Here is a 16,930-nt window from a genome sequence, read left to right as displayed (position 1 = left end):
CAAAACAACGGAGTCGATATGAGTGTTTAAAAAAAAGGTAAAAGTAAAGAGGAGGGTTGTTATGACACCAGAGTTTTAAAATATGAGTTTTACTTTAAGTGCCTTTCAAGCAAGGGGATTATAGTCATGCATACAACTTAAATATGTGCATGTAGTTTAGGATGTCGTGCATCCCTGGGAACAATTACTTTGGATTTCAAATCAACTGTTTGAGAAATATAGCTTTACACTTGCCCCAAGCTTGGGGTAAGTTGTACCATTGATAACTGAAGTAAAAAAAGCAAGAAAAATTCAATACAAATGATTTATTTAGCATTGGTGTAATATTTACATCAGATCAATAATGTTTTTTTTTTTTTTTTAAACTGTGTTTGAACAAGGCCAAGCAGCACACAAAATAAAAATGACCTTCTGGACATCCCGTTTGTCAATCCTGCAGGGGAATGACCATGTGTGCTCTCTTCTCGCTGCACCGCCGAGCTTTTGGGGTGCGGGTAGGTTTTTTTTTGAGCACATCAATTCCAGGGATGACTCCCTCATCATTTTCTCTAAATGGACTTCCCATCAACAGAAACATCGATAGGTCTGACGATGTGGGATTTTTTGGGAGGGAAAAATCTAATTATATCTTTCAGCCGATATCTTTTTTTTTTCTTTGAAGATCTATGTTCAATCTGTACAGATAGATTAATTTATTGTTAAGCCTCAGAAGCAGTTATCAAACACAAAGATCTGAAACGAAGTCAAGATGGTCACTCGACATGGAAAGTAAGTGAGCGTGTTCCTGCATCGCCGCTTCACACTCTGCAGAGATGATGATGATTTTTGTAATCAATACAGCGCCCTCTGCTGGTGACAAAACTGCTAGAGTAATACAATGAAGCTCGACGGAAATTATATTTGATGAAATCCAGTAATCTTGAGGCATATCTGGGATCAAATTAGGTGATGCTGATAGTCACTGGAAATGCTGATAAGATCCGATTGATAAGGCTCTTATATTTATGGATTCTAATATTTAGACTGAGAGGGTCCAAATTATTAAAAACCTTCGGAGAGCTGGTGTCTTCGTGGTTCGTTAGCACGTCCTATGTGCAGCAGCTTAAAGTTGTAAGTGATCAATGGACCTACGCTTGCAGATTTATGTTTATATATAACCTTTAACCCGAGTGTAGTCTAAGGCTGTGCTAAATAAATAAAAAAAACCTGGCAATATATCGTCATGTGCTCCTTTATGATGTGATGTTTGGAAAGAAACCTGTTCACAATAACCGCTTAGCCATCGCTCAAATAATATATAAAATATACAATATTATAAAAAAATACGACATATTATTAATATTATATATTATTATTAATATTAATGAATATATAATAATTAATAATACAAATAATTAATAAATAATATATATTTTATTTATATTTATTATTAATAATTAATAATATTAAATATTACAACAAAAATATATAAATAAAATATACAACATTTTAATTTGTAGACTCTCTTAAGACCTGAATTGAACTTTTTGAAGTTGTAGGATACTCCTCACGAGCAGCAGTTTAGGTGGCTACTGTGTAGAACATGCTCAGTATCATATCGTGGGAAATGCCCAGCCCGACTACAGTCATAGTATATGTCTGCATGTTTCCATTACTGTCGGACCATTCAGATAGAAAAACAAACAACATGTGGCGTTCACTGGTGGCTCGGACAGTCAGCGCGGCCGCAGCCGCAGCTGATGAAACTTCTTGTGAAAAGGCCACCTCTTCACATTTGTAAAAGTCAACCTCCATTATCTTCCAGTTGTGGGAGTCGGCTCTTCCAGCTCTGCAATGTTATCTTTTACAAGTGTAGCAGGACCAGCCTGACATTTGTAAACAGTCTCTTTACTTCCTATTTCCTCGACGTCTTTAGCACCAATCAGAAGCGGCTGCAGACAGAAAGAAGCTTCCAGAGCTACACTCGTCTTTCCAGGTAAATGTCAGCGTGTCATCGCGCTGGTATTTCTCAGAGCGTTCGCTCCGCATCGCGTCTCTCCTGCCAGTCTGCAAAATAAGACCGCATTCAGAGGAAAATCTCTGGACTGATGATAAATGAGAGTGTGACCGCTTGGCAGTGGATTCCAGATAAAGTGTGTGTGTGTGTGTGTGTGTGTGTGTGTGTGTGTTGGGTGGAGGGTGTAATATGTAATTGGCAGAGAAAATCGGAGTGTGTGAACTGGAAGTGTGAAAGACAAGCAACAGTCCTCTGAGCATATTGGGAAATCTGCAATCTGTGGTTCTGTTGTGGTTTTAATCGAGCGGAAAGTCTCAGAATTTACTCAATAATTTAATCACACAAAAGAAACACTGTGATTGTATTCAAATAAAATCAGGTTCTCTGGACGTCTTCCTCTAATAATGTCCTCGTGTTGATGGACGCAGGCCTTTCCTTATCTCTGTTTCTGCTGGTCGTCACGGCGACAGATATTTAAAGGATCACAGATCGGTGACAGCTTCACCTTTTTCTACCAACAGAGATCAAACACGGTGAGATTCACAGCCTGTACAGGTGTCGTTTTCTTCTATATAAATTGAAGGTCATGGATGGACACAGTGACGTAGTTGCAGAAGGAAAAGTAAAAATGGCCGGACATTGAATTTAAAAAAAAAAAAAGGCATTTATGGCTGACTGGCTCATAACGTCAGAGCAGAATGGTAAATGTGACCATCAGAAGTAATTAACCCCTTCACGCTCATTTACACGCTGCAGACGAAGCAGCGGCGGGTTAAGTGCGTTTGCCCAATCAAGCTGGGGATCGAACCCCTGACCGTCCGGTTCAGCCATCAATGCTAACAGAGTGCAGCAGGTTCACAGGGAACAAACGTCACCACCACCCTCCTACTCGCTCCAACCTGTCGTCCAAATATGGTCACTTCACACGACATGAAAAAACTCTGAAGAGGAGTTTTTCGAGGTCTGTCCGTCTCCTCTGTGCTCCGTCACTGCGAGAGAGACTTTCACCTTGTACTTAATGAAATGTGACAAACCATCAGCACAAAAGGGTTTTAATAAATAGAGATGACTCAGCTGCTCTCACTCCCACAGGTTCTTTCTCTCTGAGCTCAGTCCAATGCCAGGAAAGAAAGACAAGACGACAGGGACTCAACCCTGCAGTGTAATGAGCACGTTGAATGAATAAATGATAAAAACACCCTCCACCGAGCGTGCTCATGAAAACACAGGAGCAAGTGTGGTCATGTTCGAGGCAGAGGAGCTGCTGAAATCAATCCTGTGTGGACAGGAAGTGGAGCTCCGACTAAAACCTCTGCTGCTCGAAACTAATGTAGCATCAAATCTCAGAGACTCTGCACGCGCCGTCATTCGTTTCCATTACGGGCCGAGCGGGAGCGACGATGGAGATATCAATCAGAGCGCGGATACTCAGGCTGAAGCTGTCATGTGTCTCCACGCTGCAGCCGGCTGTGAAGGACAAAGACGGATGACGAACAACACGGGGAATATTTTTTAACAGGAGAAGAATTAGCTGAATGCAGCGCAAGCAGGACGGATTTACAGTTTGTTTGTTCGTGTGGGATTCTCGATGCAACCCTCTCCTCGAAGTAATGTCTGAATATAACGAAACTTATTCCCTAAACACAAATCCCCGCTCTGATTAAGTAAATAAACAACACATATGAGAGGGAGTGAAACAATAATTACAAACGCCAGCATGGATCCACTTCGGATCAGATTCAGTCTAAACAGGGAAAACGCAGAGGGAGTGTGATGATGCATTATGTTGCCTGTAAACACTCCGACACGTCCTCTTGACCGTATGAAACATGGACGTCACAGTCACAGTCGCAGTGACGTCACCCTTTGCTTCCTGTCGAGGTGTGAAGAAGGCGGTTGCCATGTTGGACTCAAAGTAACTTAAAATCAATCCTGAGGCGGGACTAAGATAGAGGTTGGAGTCTCTGATTTTTGACTTTTTGGGCCCAATCAAGTTGCTACCTTCAGCCTCCTGAATGAAGAGGTGACCAAGCCTGCGATTATGCAAATATATTTATAGCCTCCCCCTCCGTATTATTCGTTAGTCGTTGGTTGTTTCTAACCAACGACTAAATGAACTATTGATACCAAACTACTTTTGAACCAGGACCATGTGTCTTACTGCTGTTAAAAGTTCATAAGAGACCTGAAAGGATTTTCTTGCCCCAAGTGGACACTTTCGGAACTGCACTTTTTTTGCACTTCTTAAATTTAGTTGTCAGATATTTAATTAACTTTCAGACATTTTTGCTACTTTTCATGTACACGTGTTAAACATATTTCTTCATTATGTTAGAAGTATAGATTCTGCTGCAGTACGATTCATGCAGAATGATTTTTTTAAGTTGTAAATGAGTTGTATAAAAACACTCAGGTTAGTCTGGGCTTGTTGGGGGGGGGGGGGTTAAACCTCCGAGGCTGAAAGACACATCCGGCGAGTGCTGATCTCTGAGGTGTATCTTCAGTATGACACAGGAGTGATGCTGCAGATTAGAGCGATGACACTGAGAGACGTCGACTCGCTGCACGATCATGTCCAGCAGCTACTGAAGTAGGTCATGTTGTTGTTTAGACACACCTGAGCCAATCACTGGCTGCTAACAGGATGTAGTGGCGGTGGCTGCAGCTCTGATGAAGCAGCGTCAGGTGTCTTTTCTAAAGCTGTATAAATAGCACAGAGCTGCTCCCAGGCTGCAGCTCTGCCTCCTCTCAGTGTCATTAAGCCCAATTGGAGCAGTAATTGCTTATAGCGAAGCATTCAACCACATCGCTGATGGATAGAAGGAGACGGCGAGACTATTTCTGGAAATGCTGCTGCTGCTGTGATGGTGGTAACGAGACATCTTTTTAACAGAAGCCCATTTTTCTCGTCAAATCTTACCTAACAGGTAACCTCAAATCTAATGTTCTCGTTGAACAGTTAAGGCTTTTAAGCATGAATAGAGAGGCTGGAAAGGTCAGAAAGACGTCCTGTTATTATCATTTCCACCATGACATCGCCTCTCGGTTCGTCCAACGTCCAACGTCGCCTCCTCTTTGGCATTTTGACCTTTATTTGTTCTCTGGAGTTTGACGCATCCACATCGGAGCAGACTTCCGGAAAATGTTTGCGTCCTTAATTTGCGTTTTGATTTCAGAGAGGCGGTACGACAGTGTGCTAGCTCAGCTAATAGGCTGCTAACAAGCTAACAGGTACAGTTAGATGCAGTTGCACGATGTTGATTGTAAAACGAGTTTGTACGATTAAAAAATAATTAATCTTGTTTAAACTTATTATGAATCTGCTTAGATATGGTTATACTTCATATACAGTCTTTAGCCCCGCCCCCATGGCTTCTCTCAGGTTTCCACACGTGTAAAGACGCGTTGGACACCAGGAGGCGTCGTTCATATATTTACAAATCTACAGACAACATCCACATACAGCAGCTAAAACGAGGCGTGAAGTTCACTTCCTTCTTTACATGCAGCACACTGACGAGTAAAGGGTTAACACCGGACAAATAAATAATCAGCGTGAAACATTTTGTAATAACGATATGAACACTCCTTTTTCTCAGCCTGACCTCTGTGACCTGCTATAAAGTTATTAATGTGAAGTATTTTACATAAAACGATTACCGCTCTGACCCTCATGTGACCCCTGACTGGGTTTATGAAAGGGGTCAGCGTCTGGGTCAAACTGATCCCACGCCACAGAATGAAGTGATTTTCATAAATGTACCCGACGTCCTCGGAGGGAAATCTTTTAATTTCAATTTTAATTCCAAGCATTTCAACGTTTGGGTTTAAAGTTAAAGGTCCAATCAGTGAGATGATGACGCTCTCCTCTCATTTTCAGACTTGGTCCACATCAGGACTTGAGCCAGCAACCCCCCCCCATTTACCCAGGCTGAACGACTGATGCCCCCAAAGCTACAGCCGCTGTTTACTGAAGTATTTCTGGAGACAGGAAGTCGACGTGTCAGGAGCAGCTGCACAGATCCACTTAAACGTCCCTGTTCTTTACACAATAACTCAACATACAGATGATTAAGAGCCGCCCAAGGACTTCGCTGCCATTTATAATAAAGAACAGGATCATGGCGATAAAGAGAGGACGAGAAAACAAACAGAGATGTGAGGTTGCCTGCAGGGCACGACGTATATCTATAAAAGATTCAGAGAGTCGACTCCTGTTAGAATATGAAGCGTTTCTCTGCAGACAACATAAAGCAGGACTGAAATGTTTTGCTTTTTTTTTTTTTTTTTTTACAGCTAACGCTTGAGTCTTGGATCCACAGCCGCGTGGAAACAATGGGAAATGAATGAAATGGAAGCAGCAAACTCTGATCAACAGACTCAAAGCAACAGGAGCGACATTTTAAATGAAAGCATCAATATTCATCCCGGAGCTCCAGAGCGGGAAAAAAAAAAAAAAAGCGTGGAGAGGTTAAAAACCAAACGTGTGCTTTTTAAACTGTTTATTTACAGAATATCACGATTTGAAAAAGCAGCCTCTGATCTTTCCTGAGGCTGAATCTTTCGTCCACTTTAGTTTCACGGGTTTTCGGACGCTAAAACGACGACACGAACGCCACCGTTTGTGCGTCCCAAAGAATCAGCACGAGCCTTTGAATAGATCCAAACTTCAACGGACTTCTTCACAGGTTTATTTTCCTAATTAAGGCGCGTCTGACTGAATCGTGCTGACAGTGTTGTCTTTGTCCCGCAGTGGTTTCTCTTCATGTATTAGTTTGCTCCAATAACTTTCACAACTGTCCAAACCGCCGAGGGTCACTGACACACAGAAACAGCGAGCGCGGTGACAGGTGGACGACTCCTCTGTGAACAGGAAGGTCACACACACACACACACACACAGACTGCACATCCAAAGATTAAAGTGGCACTGAATAGCTGCAGCTTAAACACAATACATGTATACGGATCCTTGTCAATAACGGTAATGCAATCGTAAACCATGTGAATCCGTATTAACCCCCGTTTGACCTCAAGGTCGAACACTGACTCATGAAGGGATTGCGTGTGAGGAGAACACATTACTCCACGACCTTTATCACACTAATTATGTGTTAATGTTTTTTTTTAATCAGTGTGATACTCATGTGTAGAACACAAAAATATATATCAAATATAGGCAGAGAAAAAGCTTTAAACATGAATAATCTGTTTAGCATCCAGGCGTGCGTCGTGAGCTGTATGTACGCCCTGCAGGTTCGCGTGTCTGTGTGTAATTATTAGCTGAGCTGGAGGCGCAGCTGGATTGATTCTGGGGTCAACTGCAGGTCATCGTGGTTCACAACCCCGAACACGGTTTGATAGTCAGGATTATTATCTGGGTGAAACATGTTTTTACTCACGCTTGGAAAAATAGAAGAAAATTACCAGCAGCAGCAGCCGCTGCATCATTGCTAATAAGTGTTAGCTTGTTTTTAAAGTTAACCTGCCTAGCATTAGCATGTTAGCACGGGCGTTATGGGCTTGCTTTCACACGGCTGGTTCTGGCGTTAACGCAGCTGTGGACTTTTTAACTGACATGTTTGCTGCAAAAATTAAGTGAATATATCCTTCACAATAAAGAGGGCAACTCATCCTGATTACATCGATATCATGTTATGCAAAAAAAGAGGAGGTATTATGAAAAATCCACTTCTACAGTTTTACCCTTCAAGAAAAAGGAAAAAATCTGCAGCAGCATGAAAAATACAAATTGCATTTTGTCCTTGCGTACCTCGCTGACCTTGTCCGGTCGTGGACATCATGTAACGTTATAAATTTAGGCCGCAGCAGTTTCAAGGGCAGAGGAAGCAGCATGCACAGATCCAGCGAGCACAGCAAGTTGAAGTCTTTGAGGTTCATTAATATACAGCTGGCAGAAAAATAACACAGAGCTGGCAGAGAGACGGAGCTGACACGTCCTCCTCTGCAGAACCACGGGGTCACTTTGTTGTGTCTCCCCAGGAGAGGTCCCAAAAGCAGACTGTCCTGCTGCAGTAGAGGAAGTGAACTTGAGGAGCCCTCTGTGGACCCACGGGGGAACCCGTCTCCATTCGACCCCGAGGTCACAGACACGGTGGGAACGCTTCAAATCAACTCTACCTCTGCCTGAAAAAAATCTGGCCTTTCCATTTTGCTCCCTCGTTTCTGCTCTCGCTGCAAATATTCTAAAAAAAACTTTTGCACGCTTATCATCATCACGACTTTATTTATTAAATAAATGTGAAAAGGAGTTTTTAATTGAAAAAGTGTAAGAACGATTTCAGGGAAGCACACACACACACAGAAATGGTTCATTATTTCGACAGAATCTAATTAATTTTGCATCCAAACGAAGATGTATCTGATTTGGGAATTATCTGCCAGGAAAAAATGGTCAAATTACTTAGTTGTCTTGTTGTTTTTTTCTCATTTATTCTCTCAGTAAATTTAAAAATGTTGTATAAAAATCAATTGAACCCTGCAGCATTCATGAACTGTCAGCCCCAGTGAACATCTTGTTATTGGCGATAAGGGGAATCCAGGAAAAGAGCATGAACAGTCGCCTTGGGAGTCTTAGCTCTGCTGCCTCTCTTTGTTTTTGTTGCCATGGCGCTGCCTCATTCATTCCTCACATTGCTCGCAGCCATTTCACGGTCCGGATAGTGTTACTATCCCTCTCACTTTGTAAGATCTCCCTCTCCGTACGTCCCCGTGCGTTCTCCAGTGAACCAGAGTGTGCACGATCGGCGCCACCGAGCCATCTGCGGGAAAAAAACACCACAGACTGAATCTGTCACGGAGAGAGACGGAGCGCGAGGTGACAAGGAAAAGAGCCTTCTGGACAGTGGCTCGAAAGATCCAGAAAGAAACCCCTGAGAGGTGCAGTTCCTCTAGTGTCCACTAGAGTCTGCCTCAGACTCCATAGAGCTCTATGTTAAAATGTCCAACTATGTTCAAGGCCTGTGTACCTATTCTATATTATATTCCACGAGGACTCGGGCTCCTATCTGAAGAAACAAAGAGACCAGAAGATAAAACAACCAGAAACCTTTGGAGGCCGCACACCCAGAGAGTGAACGTGAAACTTCACGTGGTGCTGGTTGTTCTCTGAGGGTGCCGTCTGCTCTATAGACAGACAGCTGCTGAGAAACATCTCACATCAGCTCCCCCCTGTCCAGGACTGACCCTCTTCTCAGTCTTAGTAGGGCCGAATCATGCCCGCCGCCCCCCCTCCATGAGCTCTCATTTTTTCCCTCCTTCCCTCGTCTCCCCCTCTCCTAAAGTCAGCCAGCTCCATCCATCACACGTATCGATCCTGTCTCCCCCCCCTCCGAGGTACCTGCCTGTTTTTCACACTAAGTGGGACGGATGGCAGAGCTGGCATGATATTTCAGCCTTCAGTGACAGCCGCGTCCCCGAGGAGCGCTACAAGGTGAACCCGTGTCTGAGCTCCGTGAGGAAACTTTTCCTCCTCCGTCGATCTAAATGGAGTTTCTCTCCCTGGAGGATTCTTCGACAATATGTTTTTTTCTGCTCGGACATCCGAGAAAGAATCAATTTTCCGTTTCCTACAGTTTTATTGGATGCTGAAAAAGAAGAGGGGGGGTGGGTCACATTCCTCCTGATATCACACACGAGACAGCAGCACAAACATCTCTCTACAAAAAGGAAAAGACAGCCAGCTCTGTATTTTAAGGTTTTGGCAGAGAGGTGCATGGACGGCGTAAATCTCCTTAAAGAGGTTTGATGGAGTGTCACACTCGCTCTCTCTTCGCTTTGATCTCGTTACTTCGAGGCTTTTTGGGCAGAGAAGTGAGCTTAAGCTTTTAAAGCGATTGAAGGGGGGGGGACATTTTTTGAGCAGTCTGACATCAGCTCCGGTTTTTCTTCTGTCTGGGAATTAAATGCACAATAAGCGGGAATATTCATCTGATTGGATTCATCCCAAATGTGTGTTGTCTTTGTGTAACACGGACGATTTATTGTCAGGCGCGATCAAAGAAATGGATTTGTGAAAGTTAGACTGAAGCTTCAGCGTTTAGCCAGCTCTGCATCGAAAAGCTGTTGCTATAGTAACCTGTCAACCCTGATAGAGACATGAGACTTCCTCTCTGAGGTTTTTACTTGTCTTTGGTTTTTGGGCATCTTAGCGTCGACATCCACAGTGAATTTCTCCAAACACAAACGTTGTGTCCTCATTCACATCTGTGCAATATGGACGAATACTCATTTTCATCTTTTCAACCACAGCTAGCTTTTTTTTTTTTTTTTTTTTGTCCTGGTAATGAATTGATCTAAATCTAAAGACTACTCTTTGTGTCAGAGCAGGTGTTCTGGTGAGTATCATCTTCACAGCGCTCCTTGAAAACTCTCCATTTCCAGCGTAGTCTTCCTTTCAGTACGACATCAACAGAAAGTCTCCGCCATCGCTCGGCTCTCCAGTGACTCACAGCTCTTCATTATTATTAGAAATCATCAGAGATTTAAATATCTTTTAATCTGGCTTTCTGTTATTTTTTCCTCGGGGTCTGAGCGCTCAGATAGTCTCATTATTTCTAAGTTCACTCTGAGGATTAAATATTTAAGTTGCTCATATTTCTGACTGGATTTCTGCAGGATCAGGAATCTCTCTACGTACACTTGCAGAAACATTCACCTTCCAATCCTCTTCCTCTGACTTCTGTTTCTTAAAAGGTGGAGTCAGTATCATTCTTTGTTACAACTTTTAAACGCCTCATTCAAATGTGGCCCCTCCTCCTCCAGAAGCTCCGCCCCCCCCCTGCAGAATGTAGCGTGGACATTTACGCTTGTTCCTGCACTGCAAGCTAACCGCCGGTGTTTGTCACCGGCCTGTCCAACAGGAAGTAGACCAACTCCACATCCACGGGTGAAAGCAAAGACAAGGTTCACACTTGTTTTAGAACCAGCTTTACCGGCTCCCACGCTCTTAATCGCCTCCGATCACTGAGCTGAATCCTCTCCTAAAGTCACCTGCTGCGCTGTCATTGGCTGGAGGAAACACCGCTTTACTTTAGTATAAGATGTATTTTATTTTGAAGGAGAAAGCCTCTGACTCAGTGCATAGATTAGATTAATCAGAACAGAGACAGAATGAATGTCCTTCATCTCTGAGTGCATTTTCATCCTGTGTTGTGATGATCAAATGTCCGTCTGTGAGGCAGCTGCGGCTCCAGCAGACTCAGTGTTTTTATTTTTATTGTGATTTTCAGGAATAATAAGTCAGACAATCTCCTCTCTGTACCTACTTAACCAGCCGGATGGACAAACATGCACATTTCCAGCTGAGAGGACTTGCAATTTAATTATTCAAAAAGCTTATTAATTCCACTGGATTTCCTCCCTATTTAATTACCAGGAGAATTTATTCCTCAGCTGAGTAAAGTTTGAATGTAATGAGCTCTTTAAAGCCGCTGGAAGAGCGGCGAGTTAAAGGCCACTCTCAGGCGGCGGTGAGTTCGATGTCCAGATGCGTTCAGGTGTGCTGCGTTCGCTGACTCAGTGAGCAGAACGGACACACAGCCGAGGTGTCAGATTGAGAGGAGCAGACTGAGATCTCCGAGGATGTGAAAGCATGACTATGAATTAAAATGAAAACTTCATTTGCATTCATTAGCGGAGTCTGAAGCAGAGCGAGAGGAAACTCTGTAACAGGATCTGATTCTCCCCGGGCTCACGGCGTTTGTACAGACGACACCCAGACACACTCACTCTGCAACCAATCATTCACACCTGGTGATAAGTCCAGGCTCAGGAGGACGCTATGACTGGATCGTACCTCTTCAGTATGTAGGACATGCAGCGGAGGAGCCATGATGTTTAACACGTGCTGATCACTGTCCCCGTGTTCACCTGGCGTGTGACATGGTTTATTTACCTGTCAGCCTGTGAAAGAGGTCTTGATTATTAATGAGCTGGTTAAATAAATATGTTGCTGAGATGAATCTGTTTTCAATCACTGTACGACGCTAATGTTAGCTCGGGTTGTATTTGCAGCAGACAAAGTGGATGTTGATGGTTGGAAGTGTAGAGATTTTGTCTTCCTCCGTCTGAAATGAAACCCAGCGTTTTACAAATTAAAGCTTAAATCTGCAGCTTCTGCAACGTGCACTAAGGAGGGTTGTGCAGAGAGAGAGACGGGAAAGAAAACAGATTGTGCAACATCACAGCAACAGAGGCGCAGAGACAAAGAACCTGAGCCAGCGTGATGCTTCATTTTACATCAGGAAAAATCTCACACAGCGTATTTATGTTGAATTAACCAATCTGCGAGTTTCTCTGTGGCTATTTTCTGAGCAGAGCTCCCACACGGGGCTCAGTGTGGTGCACACATTCAATTAGAAAATGTGTGTGTGTGTGTGTGTGTGTGTGTGAGGTGGTCTGTAAATGCGAACAGCTGATGGATGTGAAGTCTCTCGCCTGGAAAGCAGTTTGCAACCTGCCTGTGATGTGAGAGAGAACGGCTCTTTGTGCTGCTGTGGAAAAACAAACCTCTGAGCACTCAGCTATGTTTTCAGCCCTGAGCGCGGTCTGCAGGCGCGCCCCTCAGGGTCCCTCAACAACCCCAGGTCTGAAAAAAAACAAACAAACAAAAAACCCATGCCGGCCAGACTCACACAAAGTAACAGCATCCCATTTTTCCCTCCACGTCCTCTGTGAGGCCGTCTCCCAATTAGCCACAGGGCCGCTGCTGAGGCGTGATAACAATAGAAGCACATGTATCCCCTAAAGAGCTCACTAGAGGACCTTTATTACCGTATTGATATCTCCTACATGTCACCGCTGCCCTCAGTCGCCTGGCAGCATGCCCGCACAGCTCCTATCAGCAGAGGGGCTGTAACTCAATACAAGAAGAAAACAGCAGGACACGGCGTCAGCTTTAATGCTACATGCTGTAATTAGGGAGGTGCTGCAAGGAATAAATATGAAATATGATGCAGAACTCAAGGCCGCACAGGAAACACGGATTATTATGTGAAAGTACAAAAACGTGTCGGGTAAAGTCGAGTGACACCCAGTGGAATGAACATCGGATAAAAAACACAGATTAAATAAAAAAACAAACTTCTCTCAGGTGTTCACTGAGGATTCATCCTTCAATACTTCCTTCACACATGAGAATTAATAACAAACATTAGAAAATATATCTGTGCTGCAAGACACAGAATGAAACAAACGTCATATTGCATTTTGTCCACACAGAGAGAACAATAAAGTGTTCAAGTTAGCTCACATTCTCGTAGCACCACAAACACGTTTAGTCCTGTCACGCTCAAACTGCACAGTGGTTAGATCAATGTGTGAGACGATCACATGTAAGAGGTGCTCTGATTGGTCCACAGGAAAGATTTTTTTTTTTAAAAGCATCAGTTTGCTTTGAGGTCTCGTTTAGTTTCAGTTTCTCTCGTGACATTTTAGAATAGAGTCTCTTAATGTAGCGAGAGAAAATTATAATAAATAAACTTCAGCTCATCTTAAAGTAGAACGTCTCTGTCACTACTCAGCACCACAACACGAGCCGTTTTAATATGCTGGCCTTCGATTAAAGGTTCTGATTTGCATAGCCTGCCTGTTTCTCTGGTTAAAGGAAGAAGGGAGCAGCTGGAGTCCTGCTGGCTGTGTTGTTGTCAGAGCTGTGTTTACATGGACGGGACGGCCGGCTCCTCCCCTTGTGTATAAAAGCTGTTTGAGTCAAGAAGAAAAAGAACATACTCACTGATTATCTGAATAAAGAGTTATAAATCAGTCTGCGTCAGGTTACATGAAGCTACCAGCTAACTAAAGAGCGCTAACAGCATGCTAACACAACGACGCAGGACACAGGTGACTGAAGCTACCAGCTAACTGAAGAGCGCTAACATTAGCATGCTAACACAACGACGCAGGACACAGGTGACTGAAGCTACCAGCTAACTGAAGAGCGCTAACATTAGCATGCTAACACAACGACGCAGGACACAGGTGACTGAAGCTACCAGCTAACTGAAGAGCGCTAACATTAGCATGCTAACACAACGACGCAGGACACAGGTGACTGAAGCTACCAGCTAACTGAAGAGCGCTAACATTAGCATGCTAACACAACGACGCAGGACACAGGTGACTGAAGCTACCAGCTAACTGAAGAGCGGTTTGACTTTCATTCATCGACACCGTAACGTTTAGCGGGTCAGGCAGCGCTTCAGTGTCCTTCGTGTGAACGAACAGAAGAGTTAAATTTATAGTTAAAACTCTCCGACAGCTCAACATCTGTACAACCTGACAGAACACATTTAAAAACATCTGGACTGGAGACGACTATCTCTAAAGAGTCGTTCAATATGAGGAAACTTTGAGTCTTTAAACACGACGATAAAAGCTGCACAAACATGTTTACGCAAAAAATAAAAAATGTGATTGAACAAAATAATAATTTTGTAAAAGTGCTTTTCTTTTCAAATCTGAAACTTTAGAGCACGATGTGGTCGGACCTTTTGAATCCCAAAGACTTGCTTGTAGCTCAGCGTGATGTCATGATCCAGACGCACGCTGAACAACGTCAGCAAAACATTGCAAACAAAGCTGAGGAAGCAAAGAGTCAGTGGTTTACAACATAACATTTACAGAGTGCAGTTTGAAAAGTTTCTTCTTTAAACCGTGTGATAAAGAGGGAAAAGTGACCTCGCCTCCAAACGCCTCTTTTTAACCTTCAGCTGGTTTAGATGAAAGGAGATTTTAAAGTTGCTTTAAAGTGTCTAAAAGTTTAAAAGTCTGAAATTGTTTTCTCATTTTGTGGACGGAGAAAGTTTCACTCTGAAACTTTGAAGGTCAGAGGATCGTTCGTGGAGCTCTGTGAGGGAAGCTTCATCCGGGGTCAGTCCTGCTGATCTGAGGTCAGACTCAGTGTGTGTGTGTGTGTGTGTGTGTGTGTGTGTGTGTGTGTGTGTGTGTGTGTGTGTGTGCAACCATTTCAAATGCCCCAGCTGTCACTGAAGTACTGATCCTCGTCTTCATCCTCGTCTTCATCCTCGTCTTCCTCATCTTCCTGGTCAGTCCCATTTTTCACGAGGTCATCGTCATGTAGCCCCTCCTCCTCCTCTTCTTCTTCCTCCTCCTCTTCCTCCTCCTCCTCGTCTTCCTCTTTCAGCTGTGCGAGCATCGTTTGTAAAGTGGCCTTTACTTCCTGAACCTCCTTTTCAAGCGACTGTGCAGAGAGGGTTAAGGAAGAATGTGACACAGCAGACACGTCAACATGTTCATGAAAAGAAGCCACTCGATTGGCTGATGGAGCCTTCACCTGATCAAGTCATCAATCCTCCAATTTGGCCACCAAATGGATTAGTATCATCAAGTCATACCCGATTTAACCCCGGCTGGTTCACTATTCATGAGCTCATCCGGGGGGCGGGGGGGGGCGGCTCCAAAGCAAGCAGGCTGCCCCTTTAAATTATTCATAACCCGAGGATGAAGCAGGGCGTAGGCTGTCATCGGGGGGGGGGGGGGGGGGATTGTTTAACCTGCTTAGAAACTGGGATGAATCCTGAGTGTCCGCTTTAAATGGCGAATCAGAGGGACGGCTCTGACGGCAGATGGGACCTGATGGCTCGTTTTACTGTCTGAATGGACACAGATTGTCCTCGTTCATAATTAAACGGCTGTTAAAGGGCCTGTCATGAATACTGCAGAAGGTTCGGCGAGGTCCAAATGAGACGCCGAGGTTCAGAGTTATGTCTGAAATCTTCGCAGGCTGGACCCGTCGGATTGAAGCCCAAAATAACACTCCCAACAATCTGCGAGAAATCTGCTCTGCTCGGACGTTTGAGCGTCTGTTACTTCCACAACCGCTCCGGACCGAGGATGTCAAAATGTGTCACACTGACCTGCCAGGAAGGAATCCCCATTGTATTAATGATCGAGTGTCACCGACTCGTTTTTCACAGACAGAGTGCAGAAATGAGCTCATACCAGGAGCCTCCTGTTGTTCTGTTTGTTGTCGTGGTAACAAAACAGGTGGCCATCTTGTTGCATTTTTACTAGAACAATAACAACCCTGTCCTGATGACATCAACGTTCGATTCTTAGGATTTACAAATGTACATAAAAGAGACGGCGGCTCTACTTCCTGAACTTAATTTCCCCTTTCAAATCCTTTTTTTACAAATTCCTTATATGGAGAGATTGACGCATGTAACCATGACAACCTGAGGCTAATGTTAACCAGCACGCTGCTGTTGACAGAAGAAGAGGAATAAGAACTTTTTGAATCATGACAACAAAGTTGCAGACAAACTCCTTTCATGTCGACCTGCAGGCACAGCTGAGAAACGCTGCAGAATTAGCTGCGAGCTTCTTCCTTATCTGCACAATGAACCCAGTTTCTGTCTTCATGATAGGTGTTTAAACCTCCTGCAGTCTGAGCCTGGCCTCACACAAACAACAGAGAACAACATCAACGTGCACATCCATCTCATTGAGCTCCATCTCGTCTCCTCGTATCGAGAGCAGGGACTCAATTAAGACCCTCAGAGATGAGATGTTTGATCTTTTTTTCGCTATGGCAACAGCATCATCCCTGTTTGTGCTCGAATCTGTGCAAAACATCGGCGATGCTGCGGTGCTGACTTCACACAGGCTGAGATGAGTGAGGACACGGAGAAGCAGATCATCCCGCTCTGATATGAAGCACACAGCCGAGGGCTCGCACTGACCCCTGACTGCACGCGGTGCCAGCGTGCATCTCCAATCAGACGAGAGAAGAGCCGGCCTGCACTTCAGAGTGAAGGACGCTCTGTTTAATTCACAGACTAACAAACATCTCCATCAGATTAGGAGAGTATTTCTGGCAGACTGCGTCCACAGACGACTAATGAGGCGAGACGCTAAATAAAGAAAGAAAAAGCCAGCAGGTCGGGTGACA

The 16,930-nt window shown here is 44.0% G+C and overlaps 1 protein-coding gene across 2 annotated transcripts in view; it reads right to left on the bottom strand.

The window, feature by feature from the left end:
* Positions 1-12,907: 12,907 nt before the first annotated feature.
* The window catches only part of disc1 (DISC1 scaffold protein), a 39,590-nt gene continuing 35,567 nt past the window's right edge, over positions 12,908-16,930 (bottom strand). For both annotated transcript variants that reach the window (XM_079363319.1, XM_079363320.1), the window contains one exon: positions 12,908-15,220. In XM_079363319.1, the coding sequence (XP_079219445.1) occupies positions 14,984-15,220 (237 nt within the window). In that variant the 3' untranslated portion in view covers positions 12,908-14,983. The remainder of the gene's footprint in view (positions 15,221-16,930) is intronic.

This window comes from Symphodus melops, assembly GCF_947650265.1.
Source record: "Symphodus melops genome assembly, chromosome: 15".
Taxonomy (NCBI): domain Eukaryota; kingdom Metazoa; phylum Chordata; class Actinopteri; order Labriformes; family Labridae; genus Symphodus; species Symphodus melops.
The sequence above is the reverse complement of the archived record's forward strand: the minus strand, read 5'-3'. Positions and strand labels throughout refer to the sequence as shown.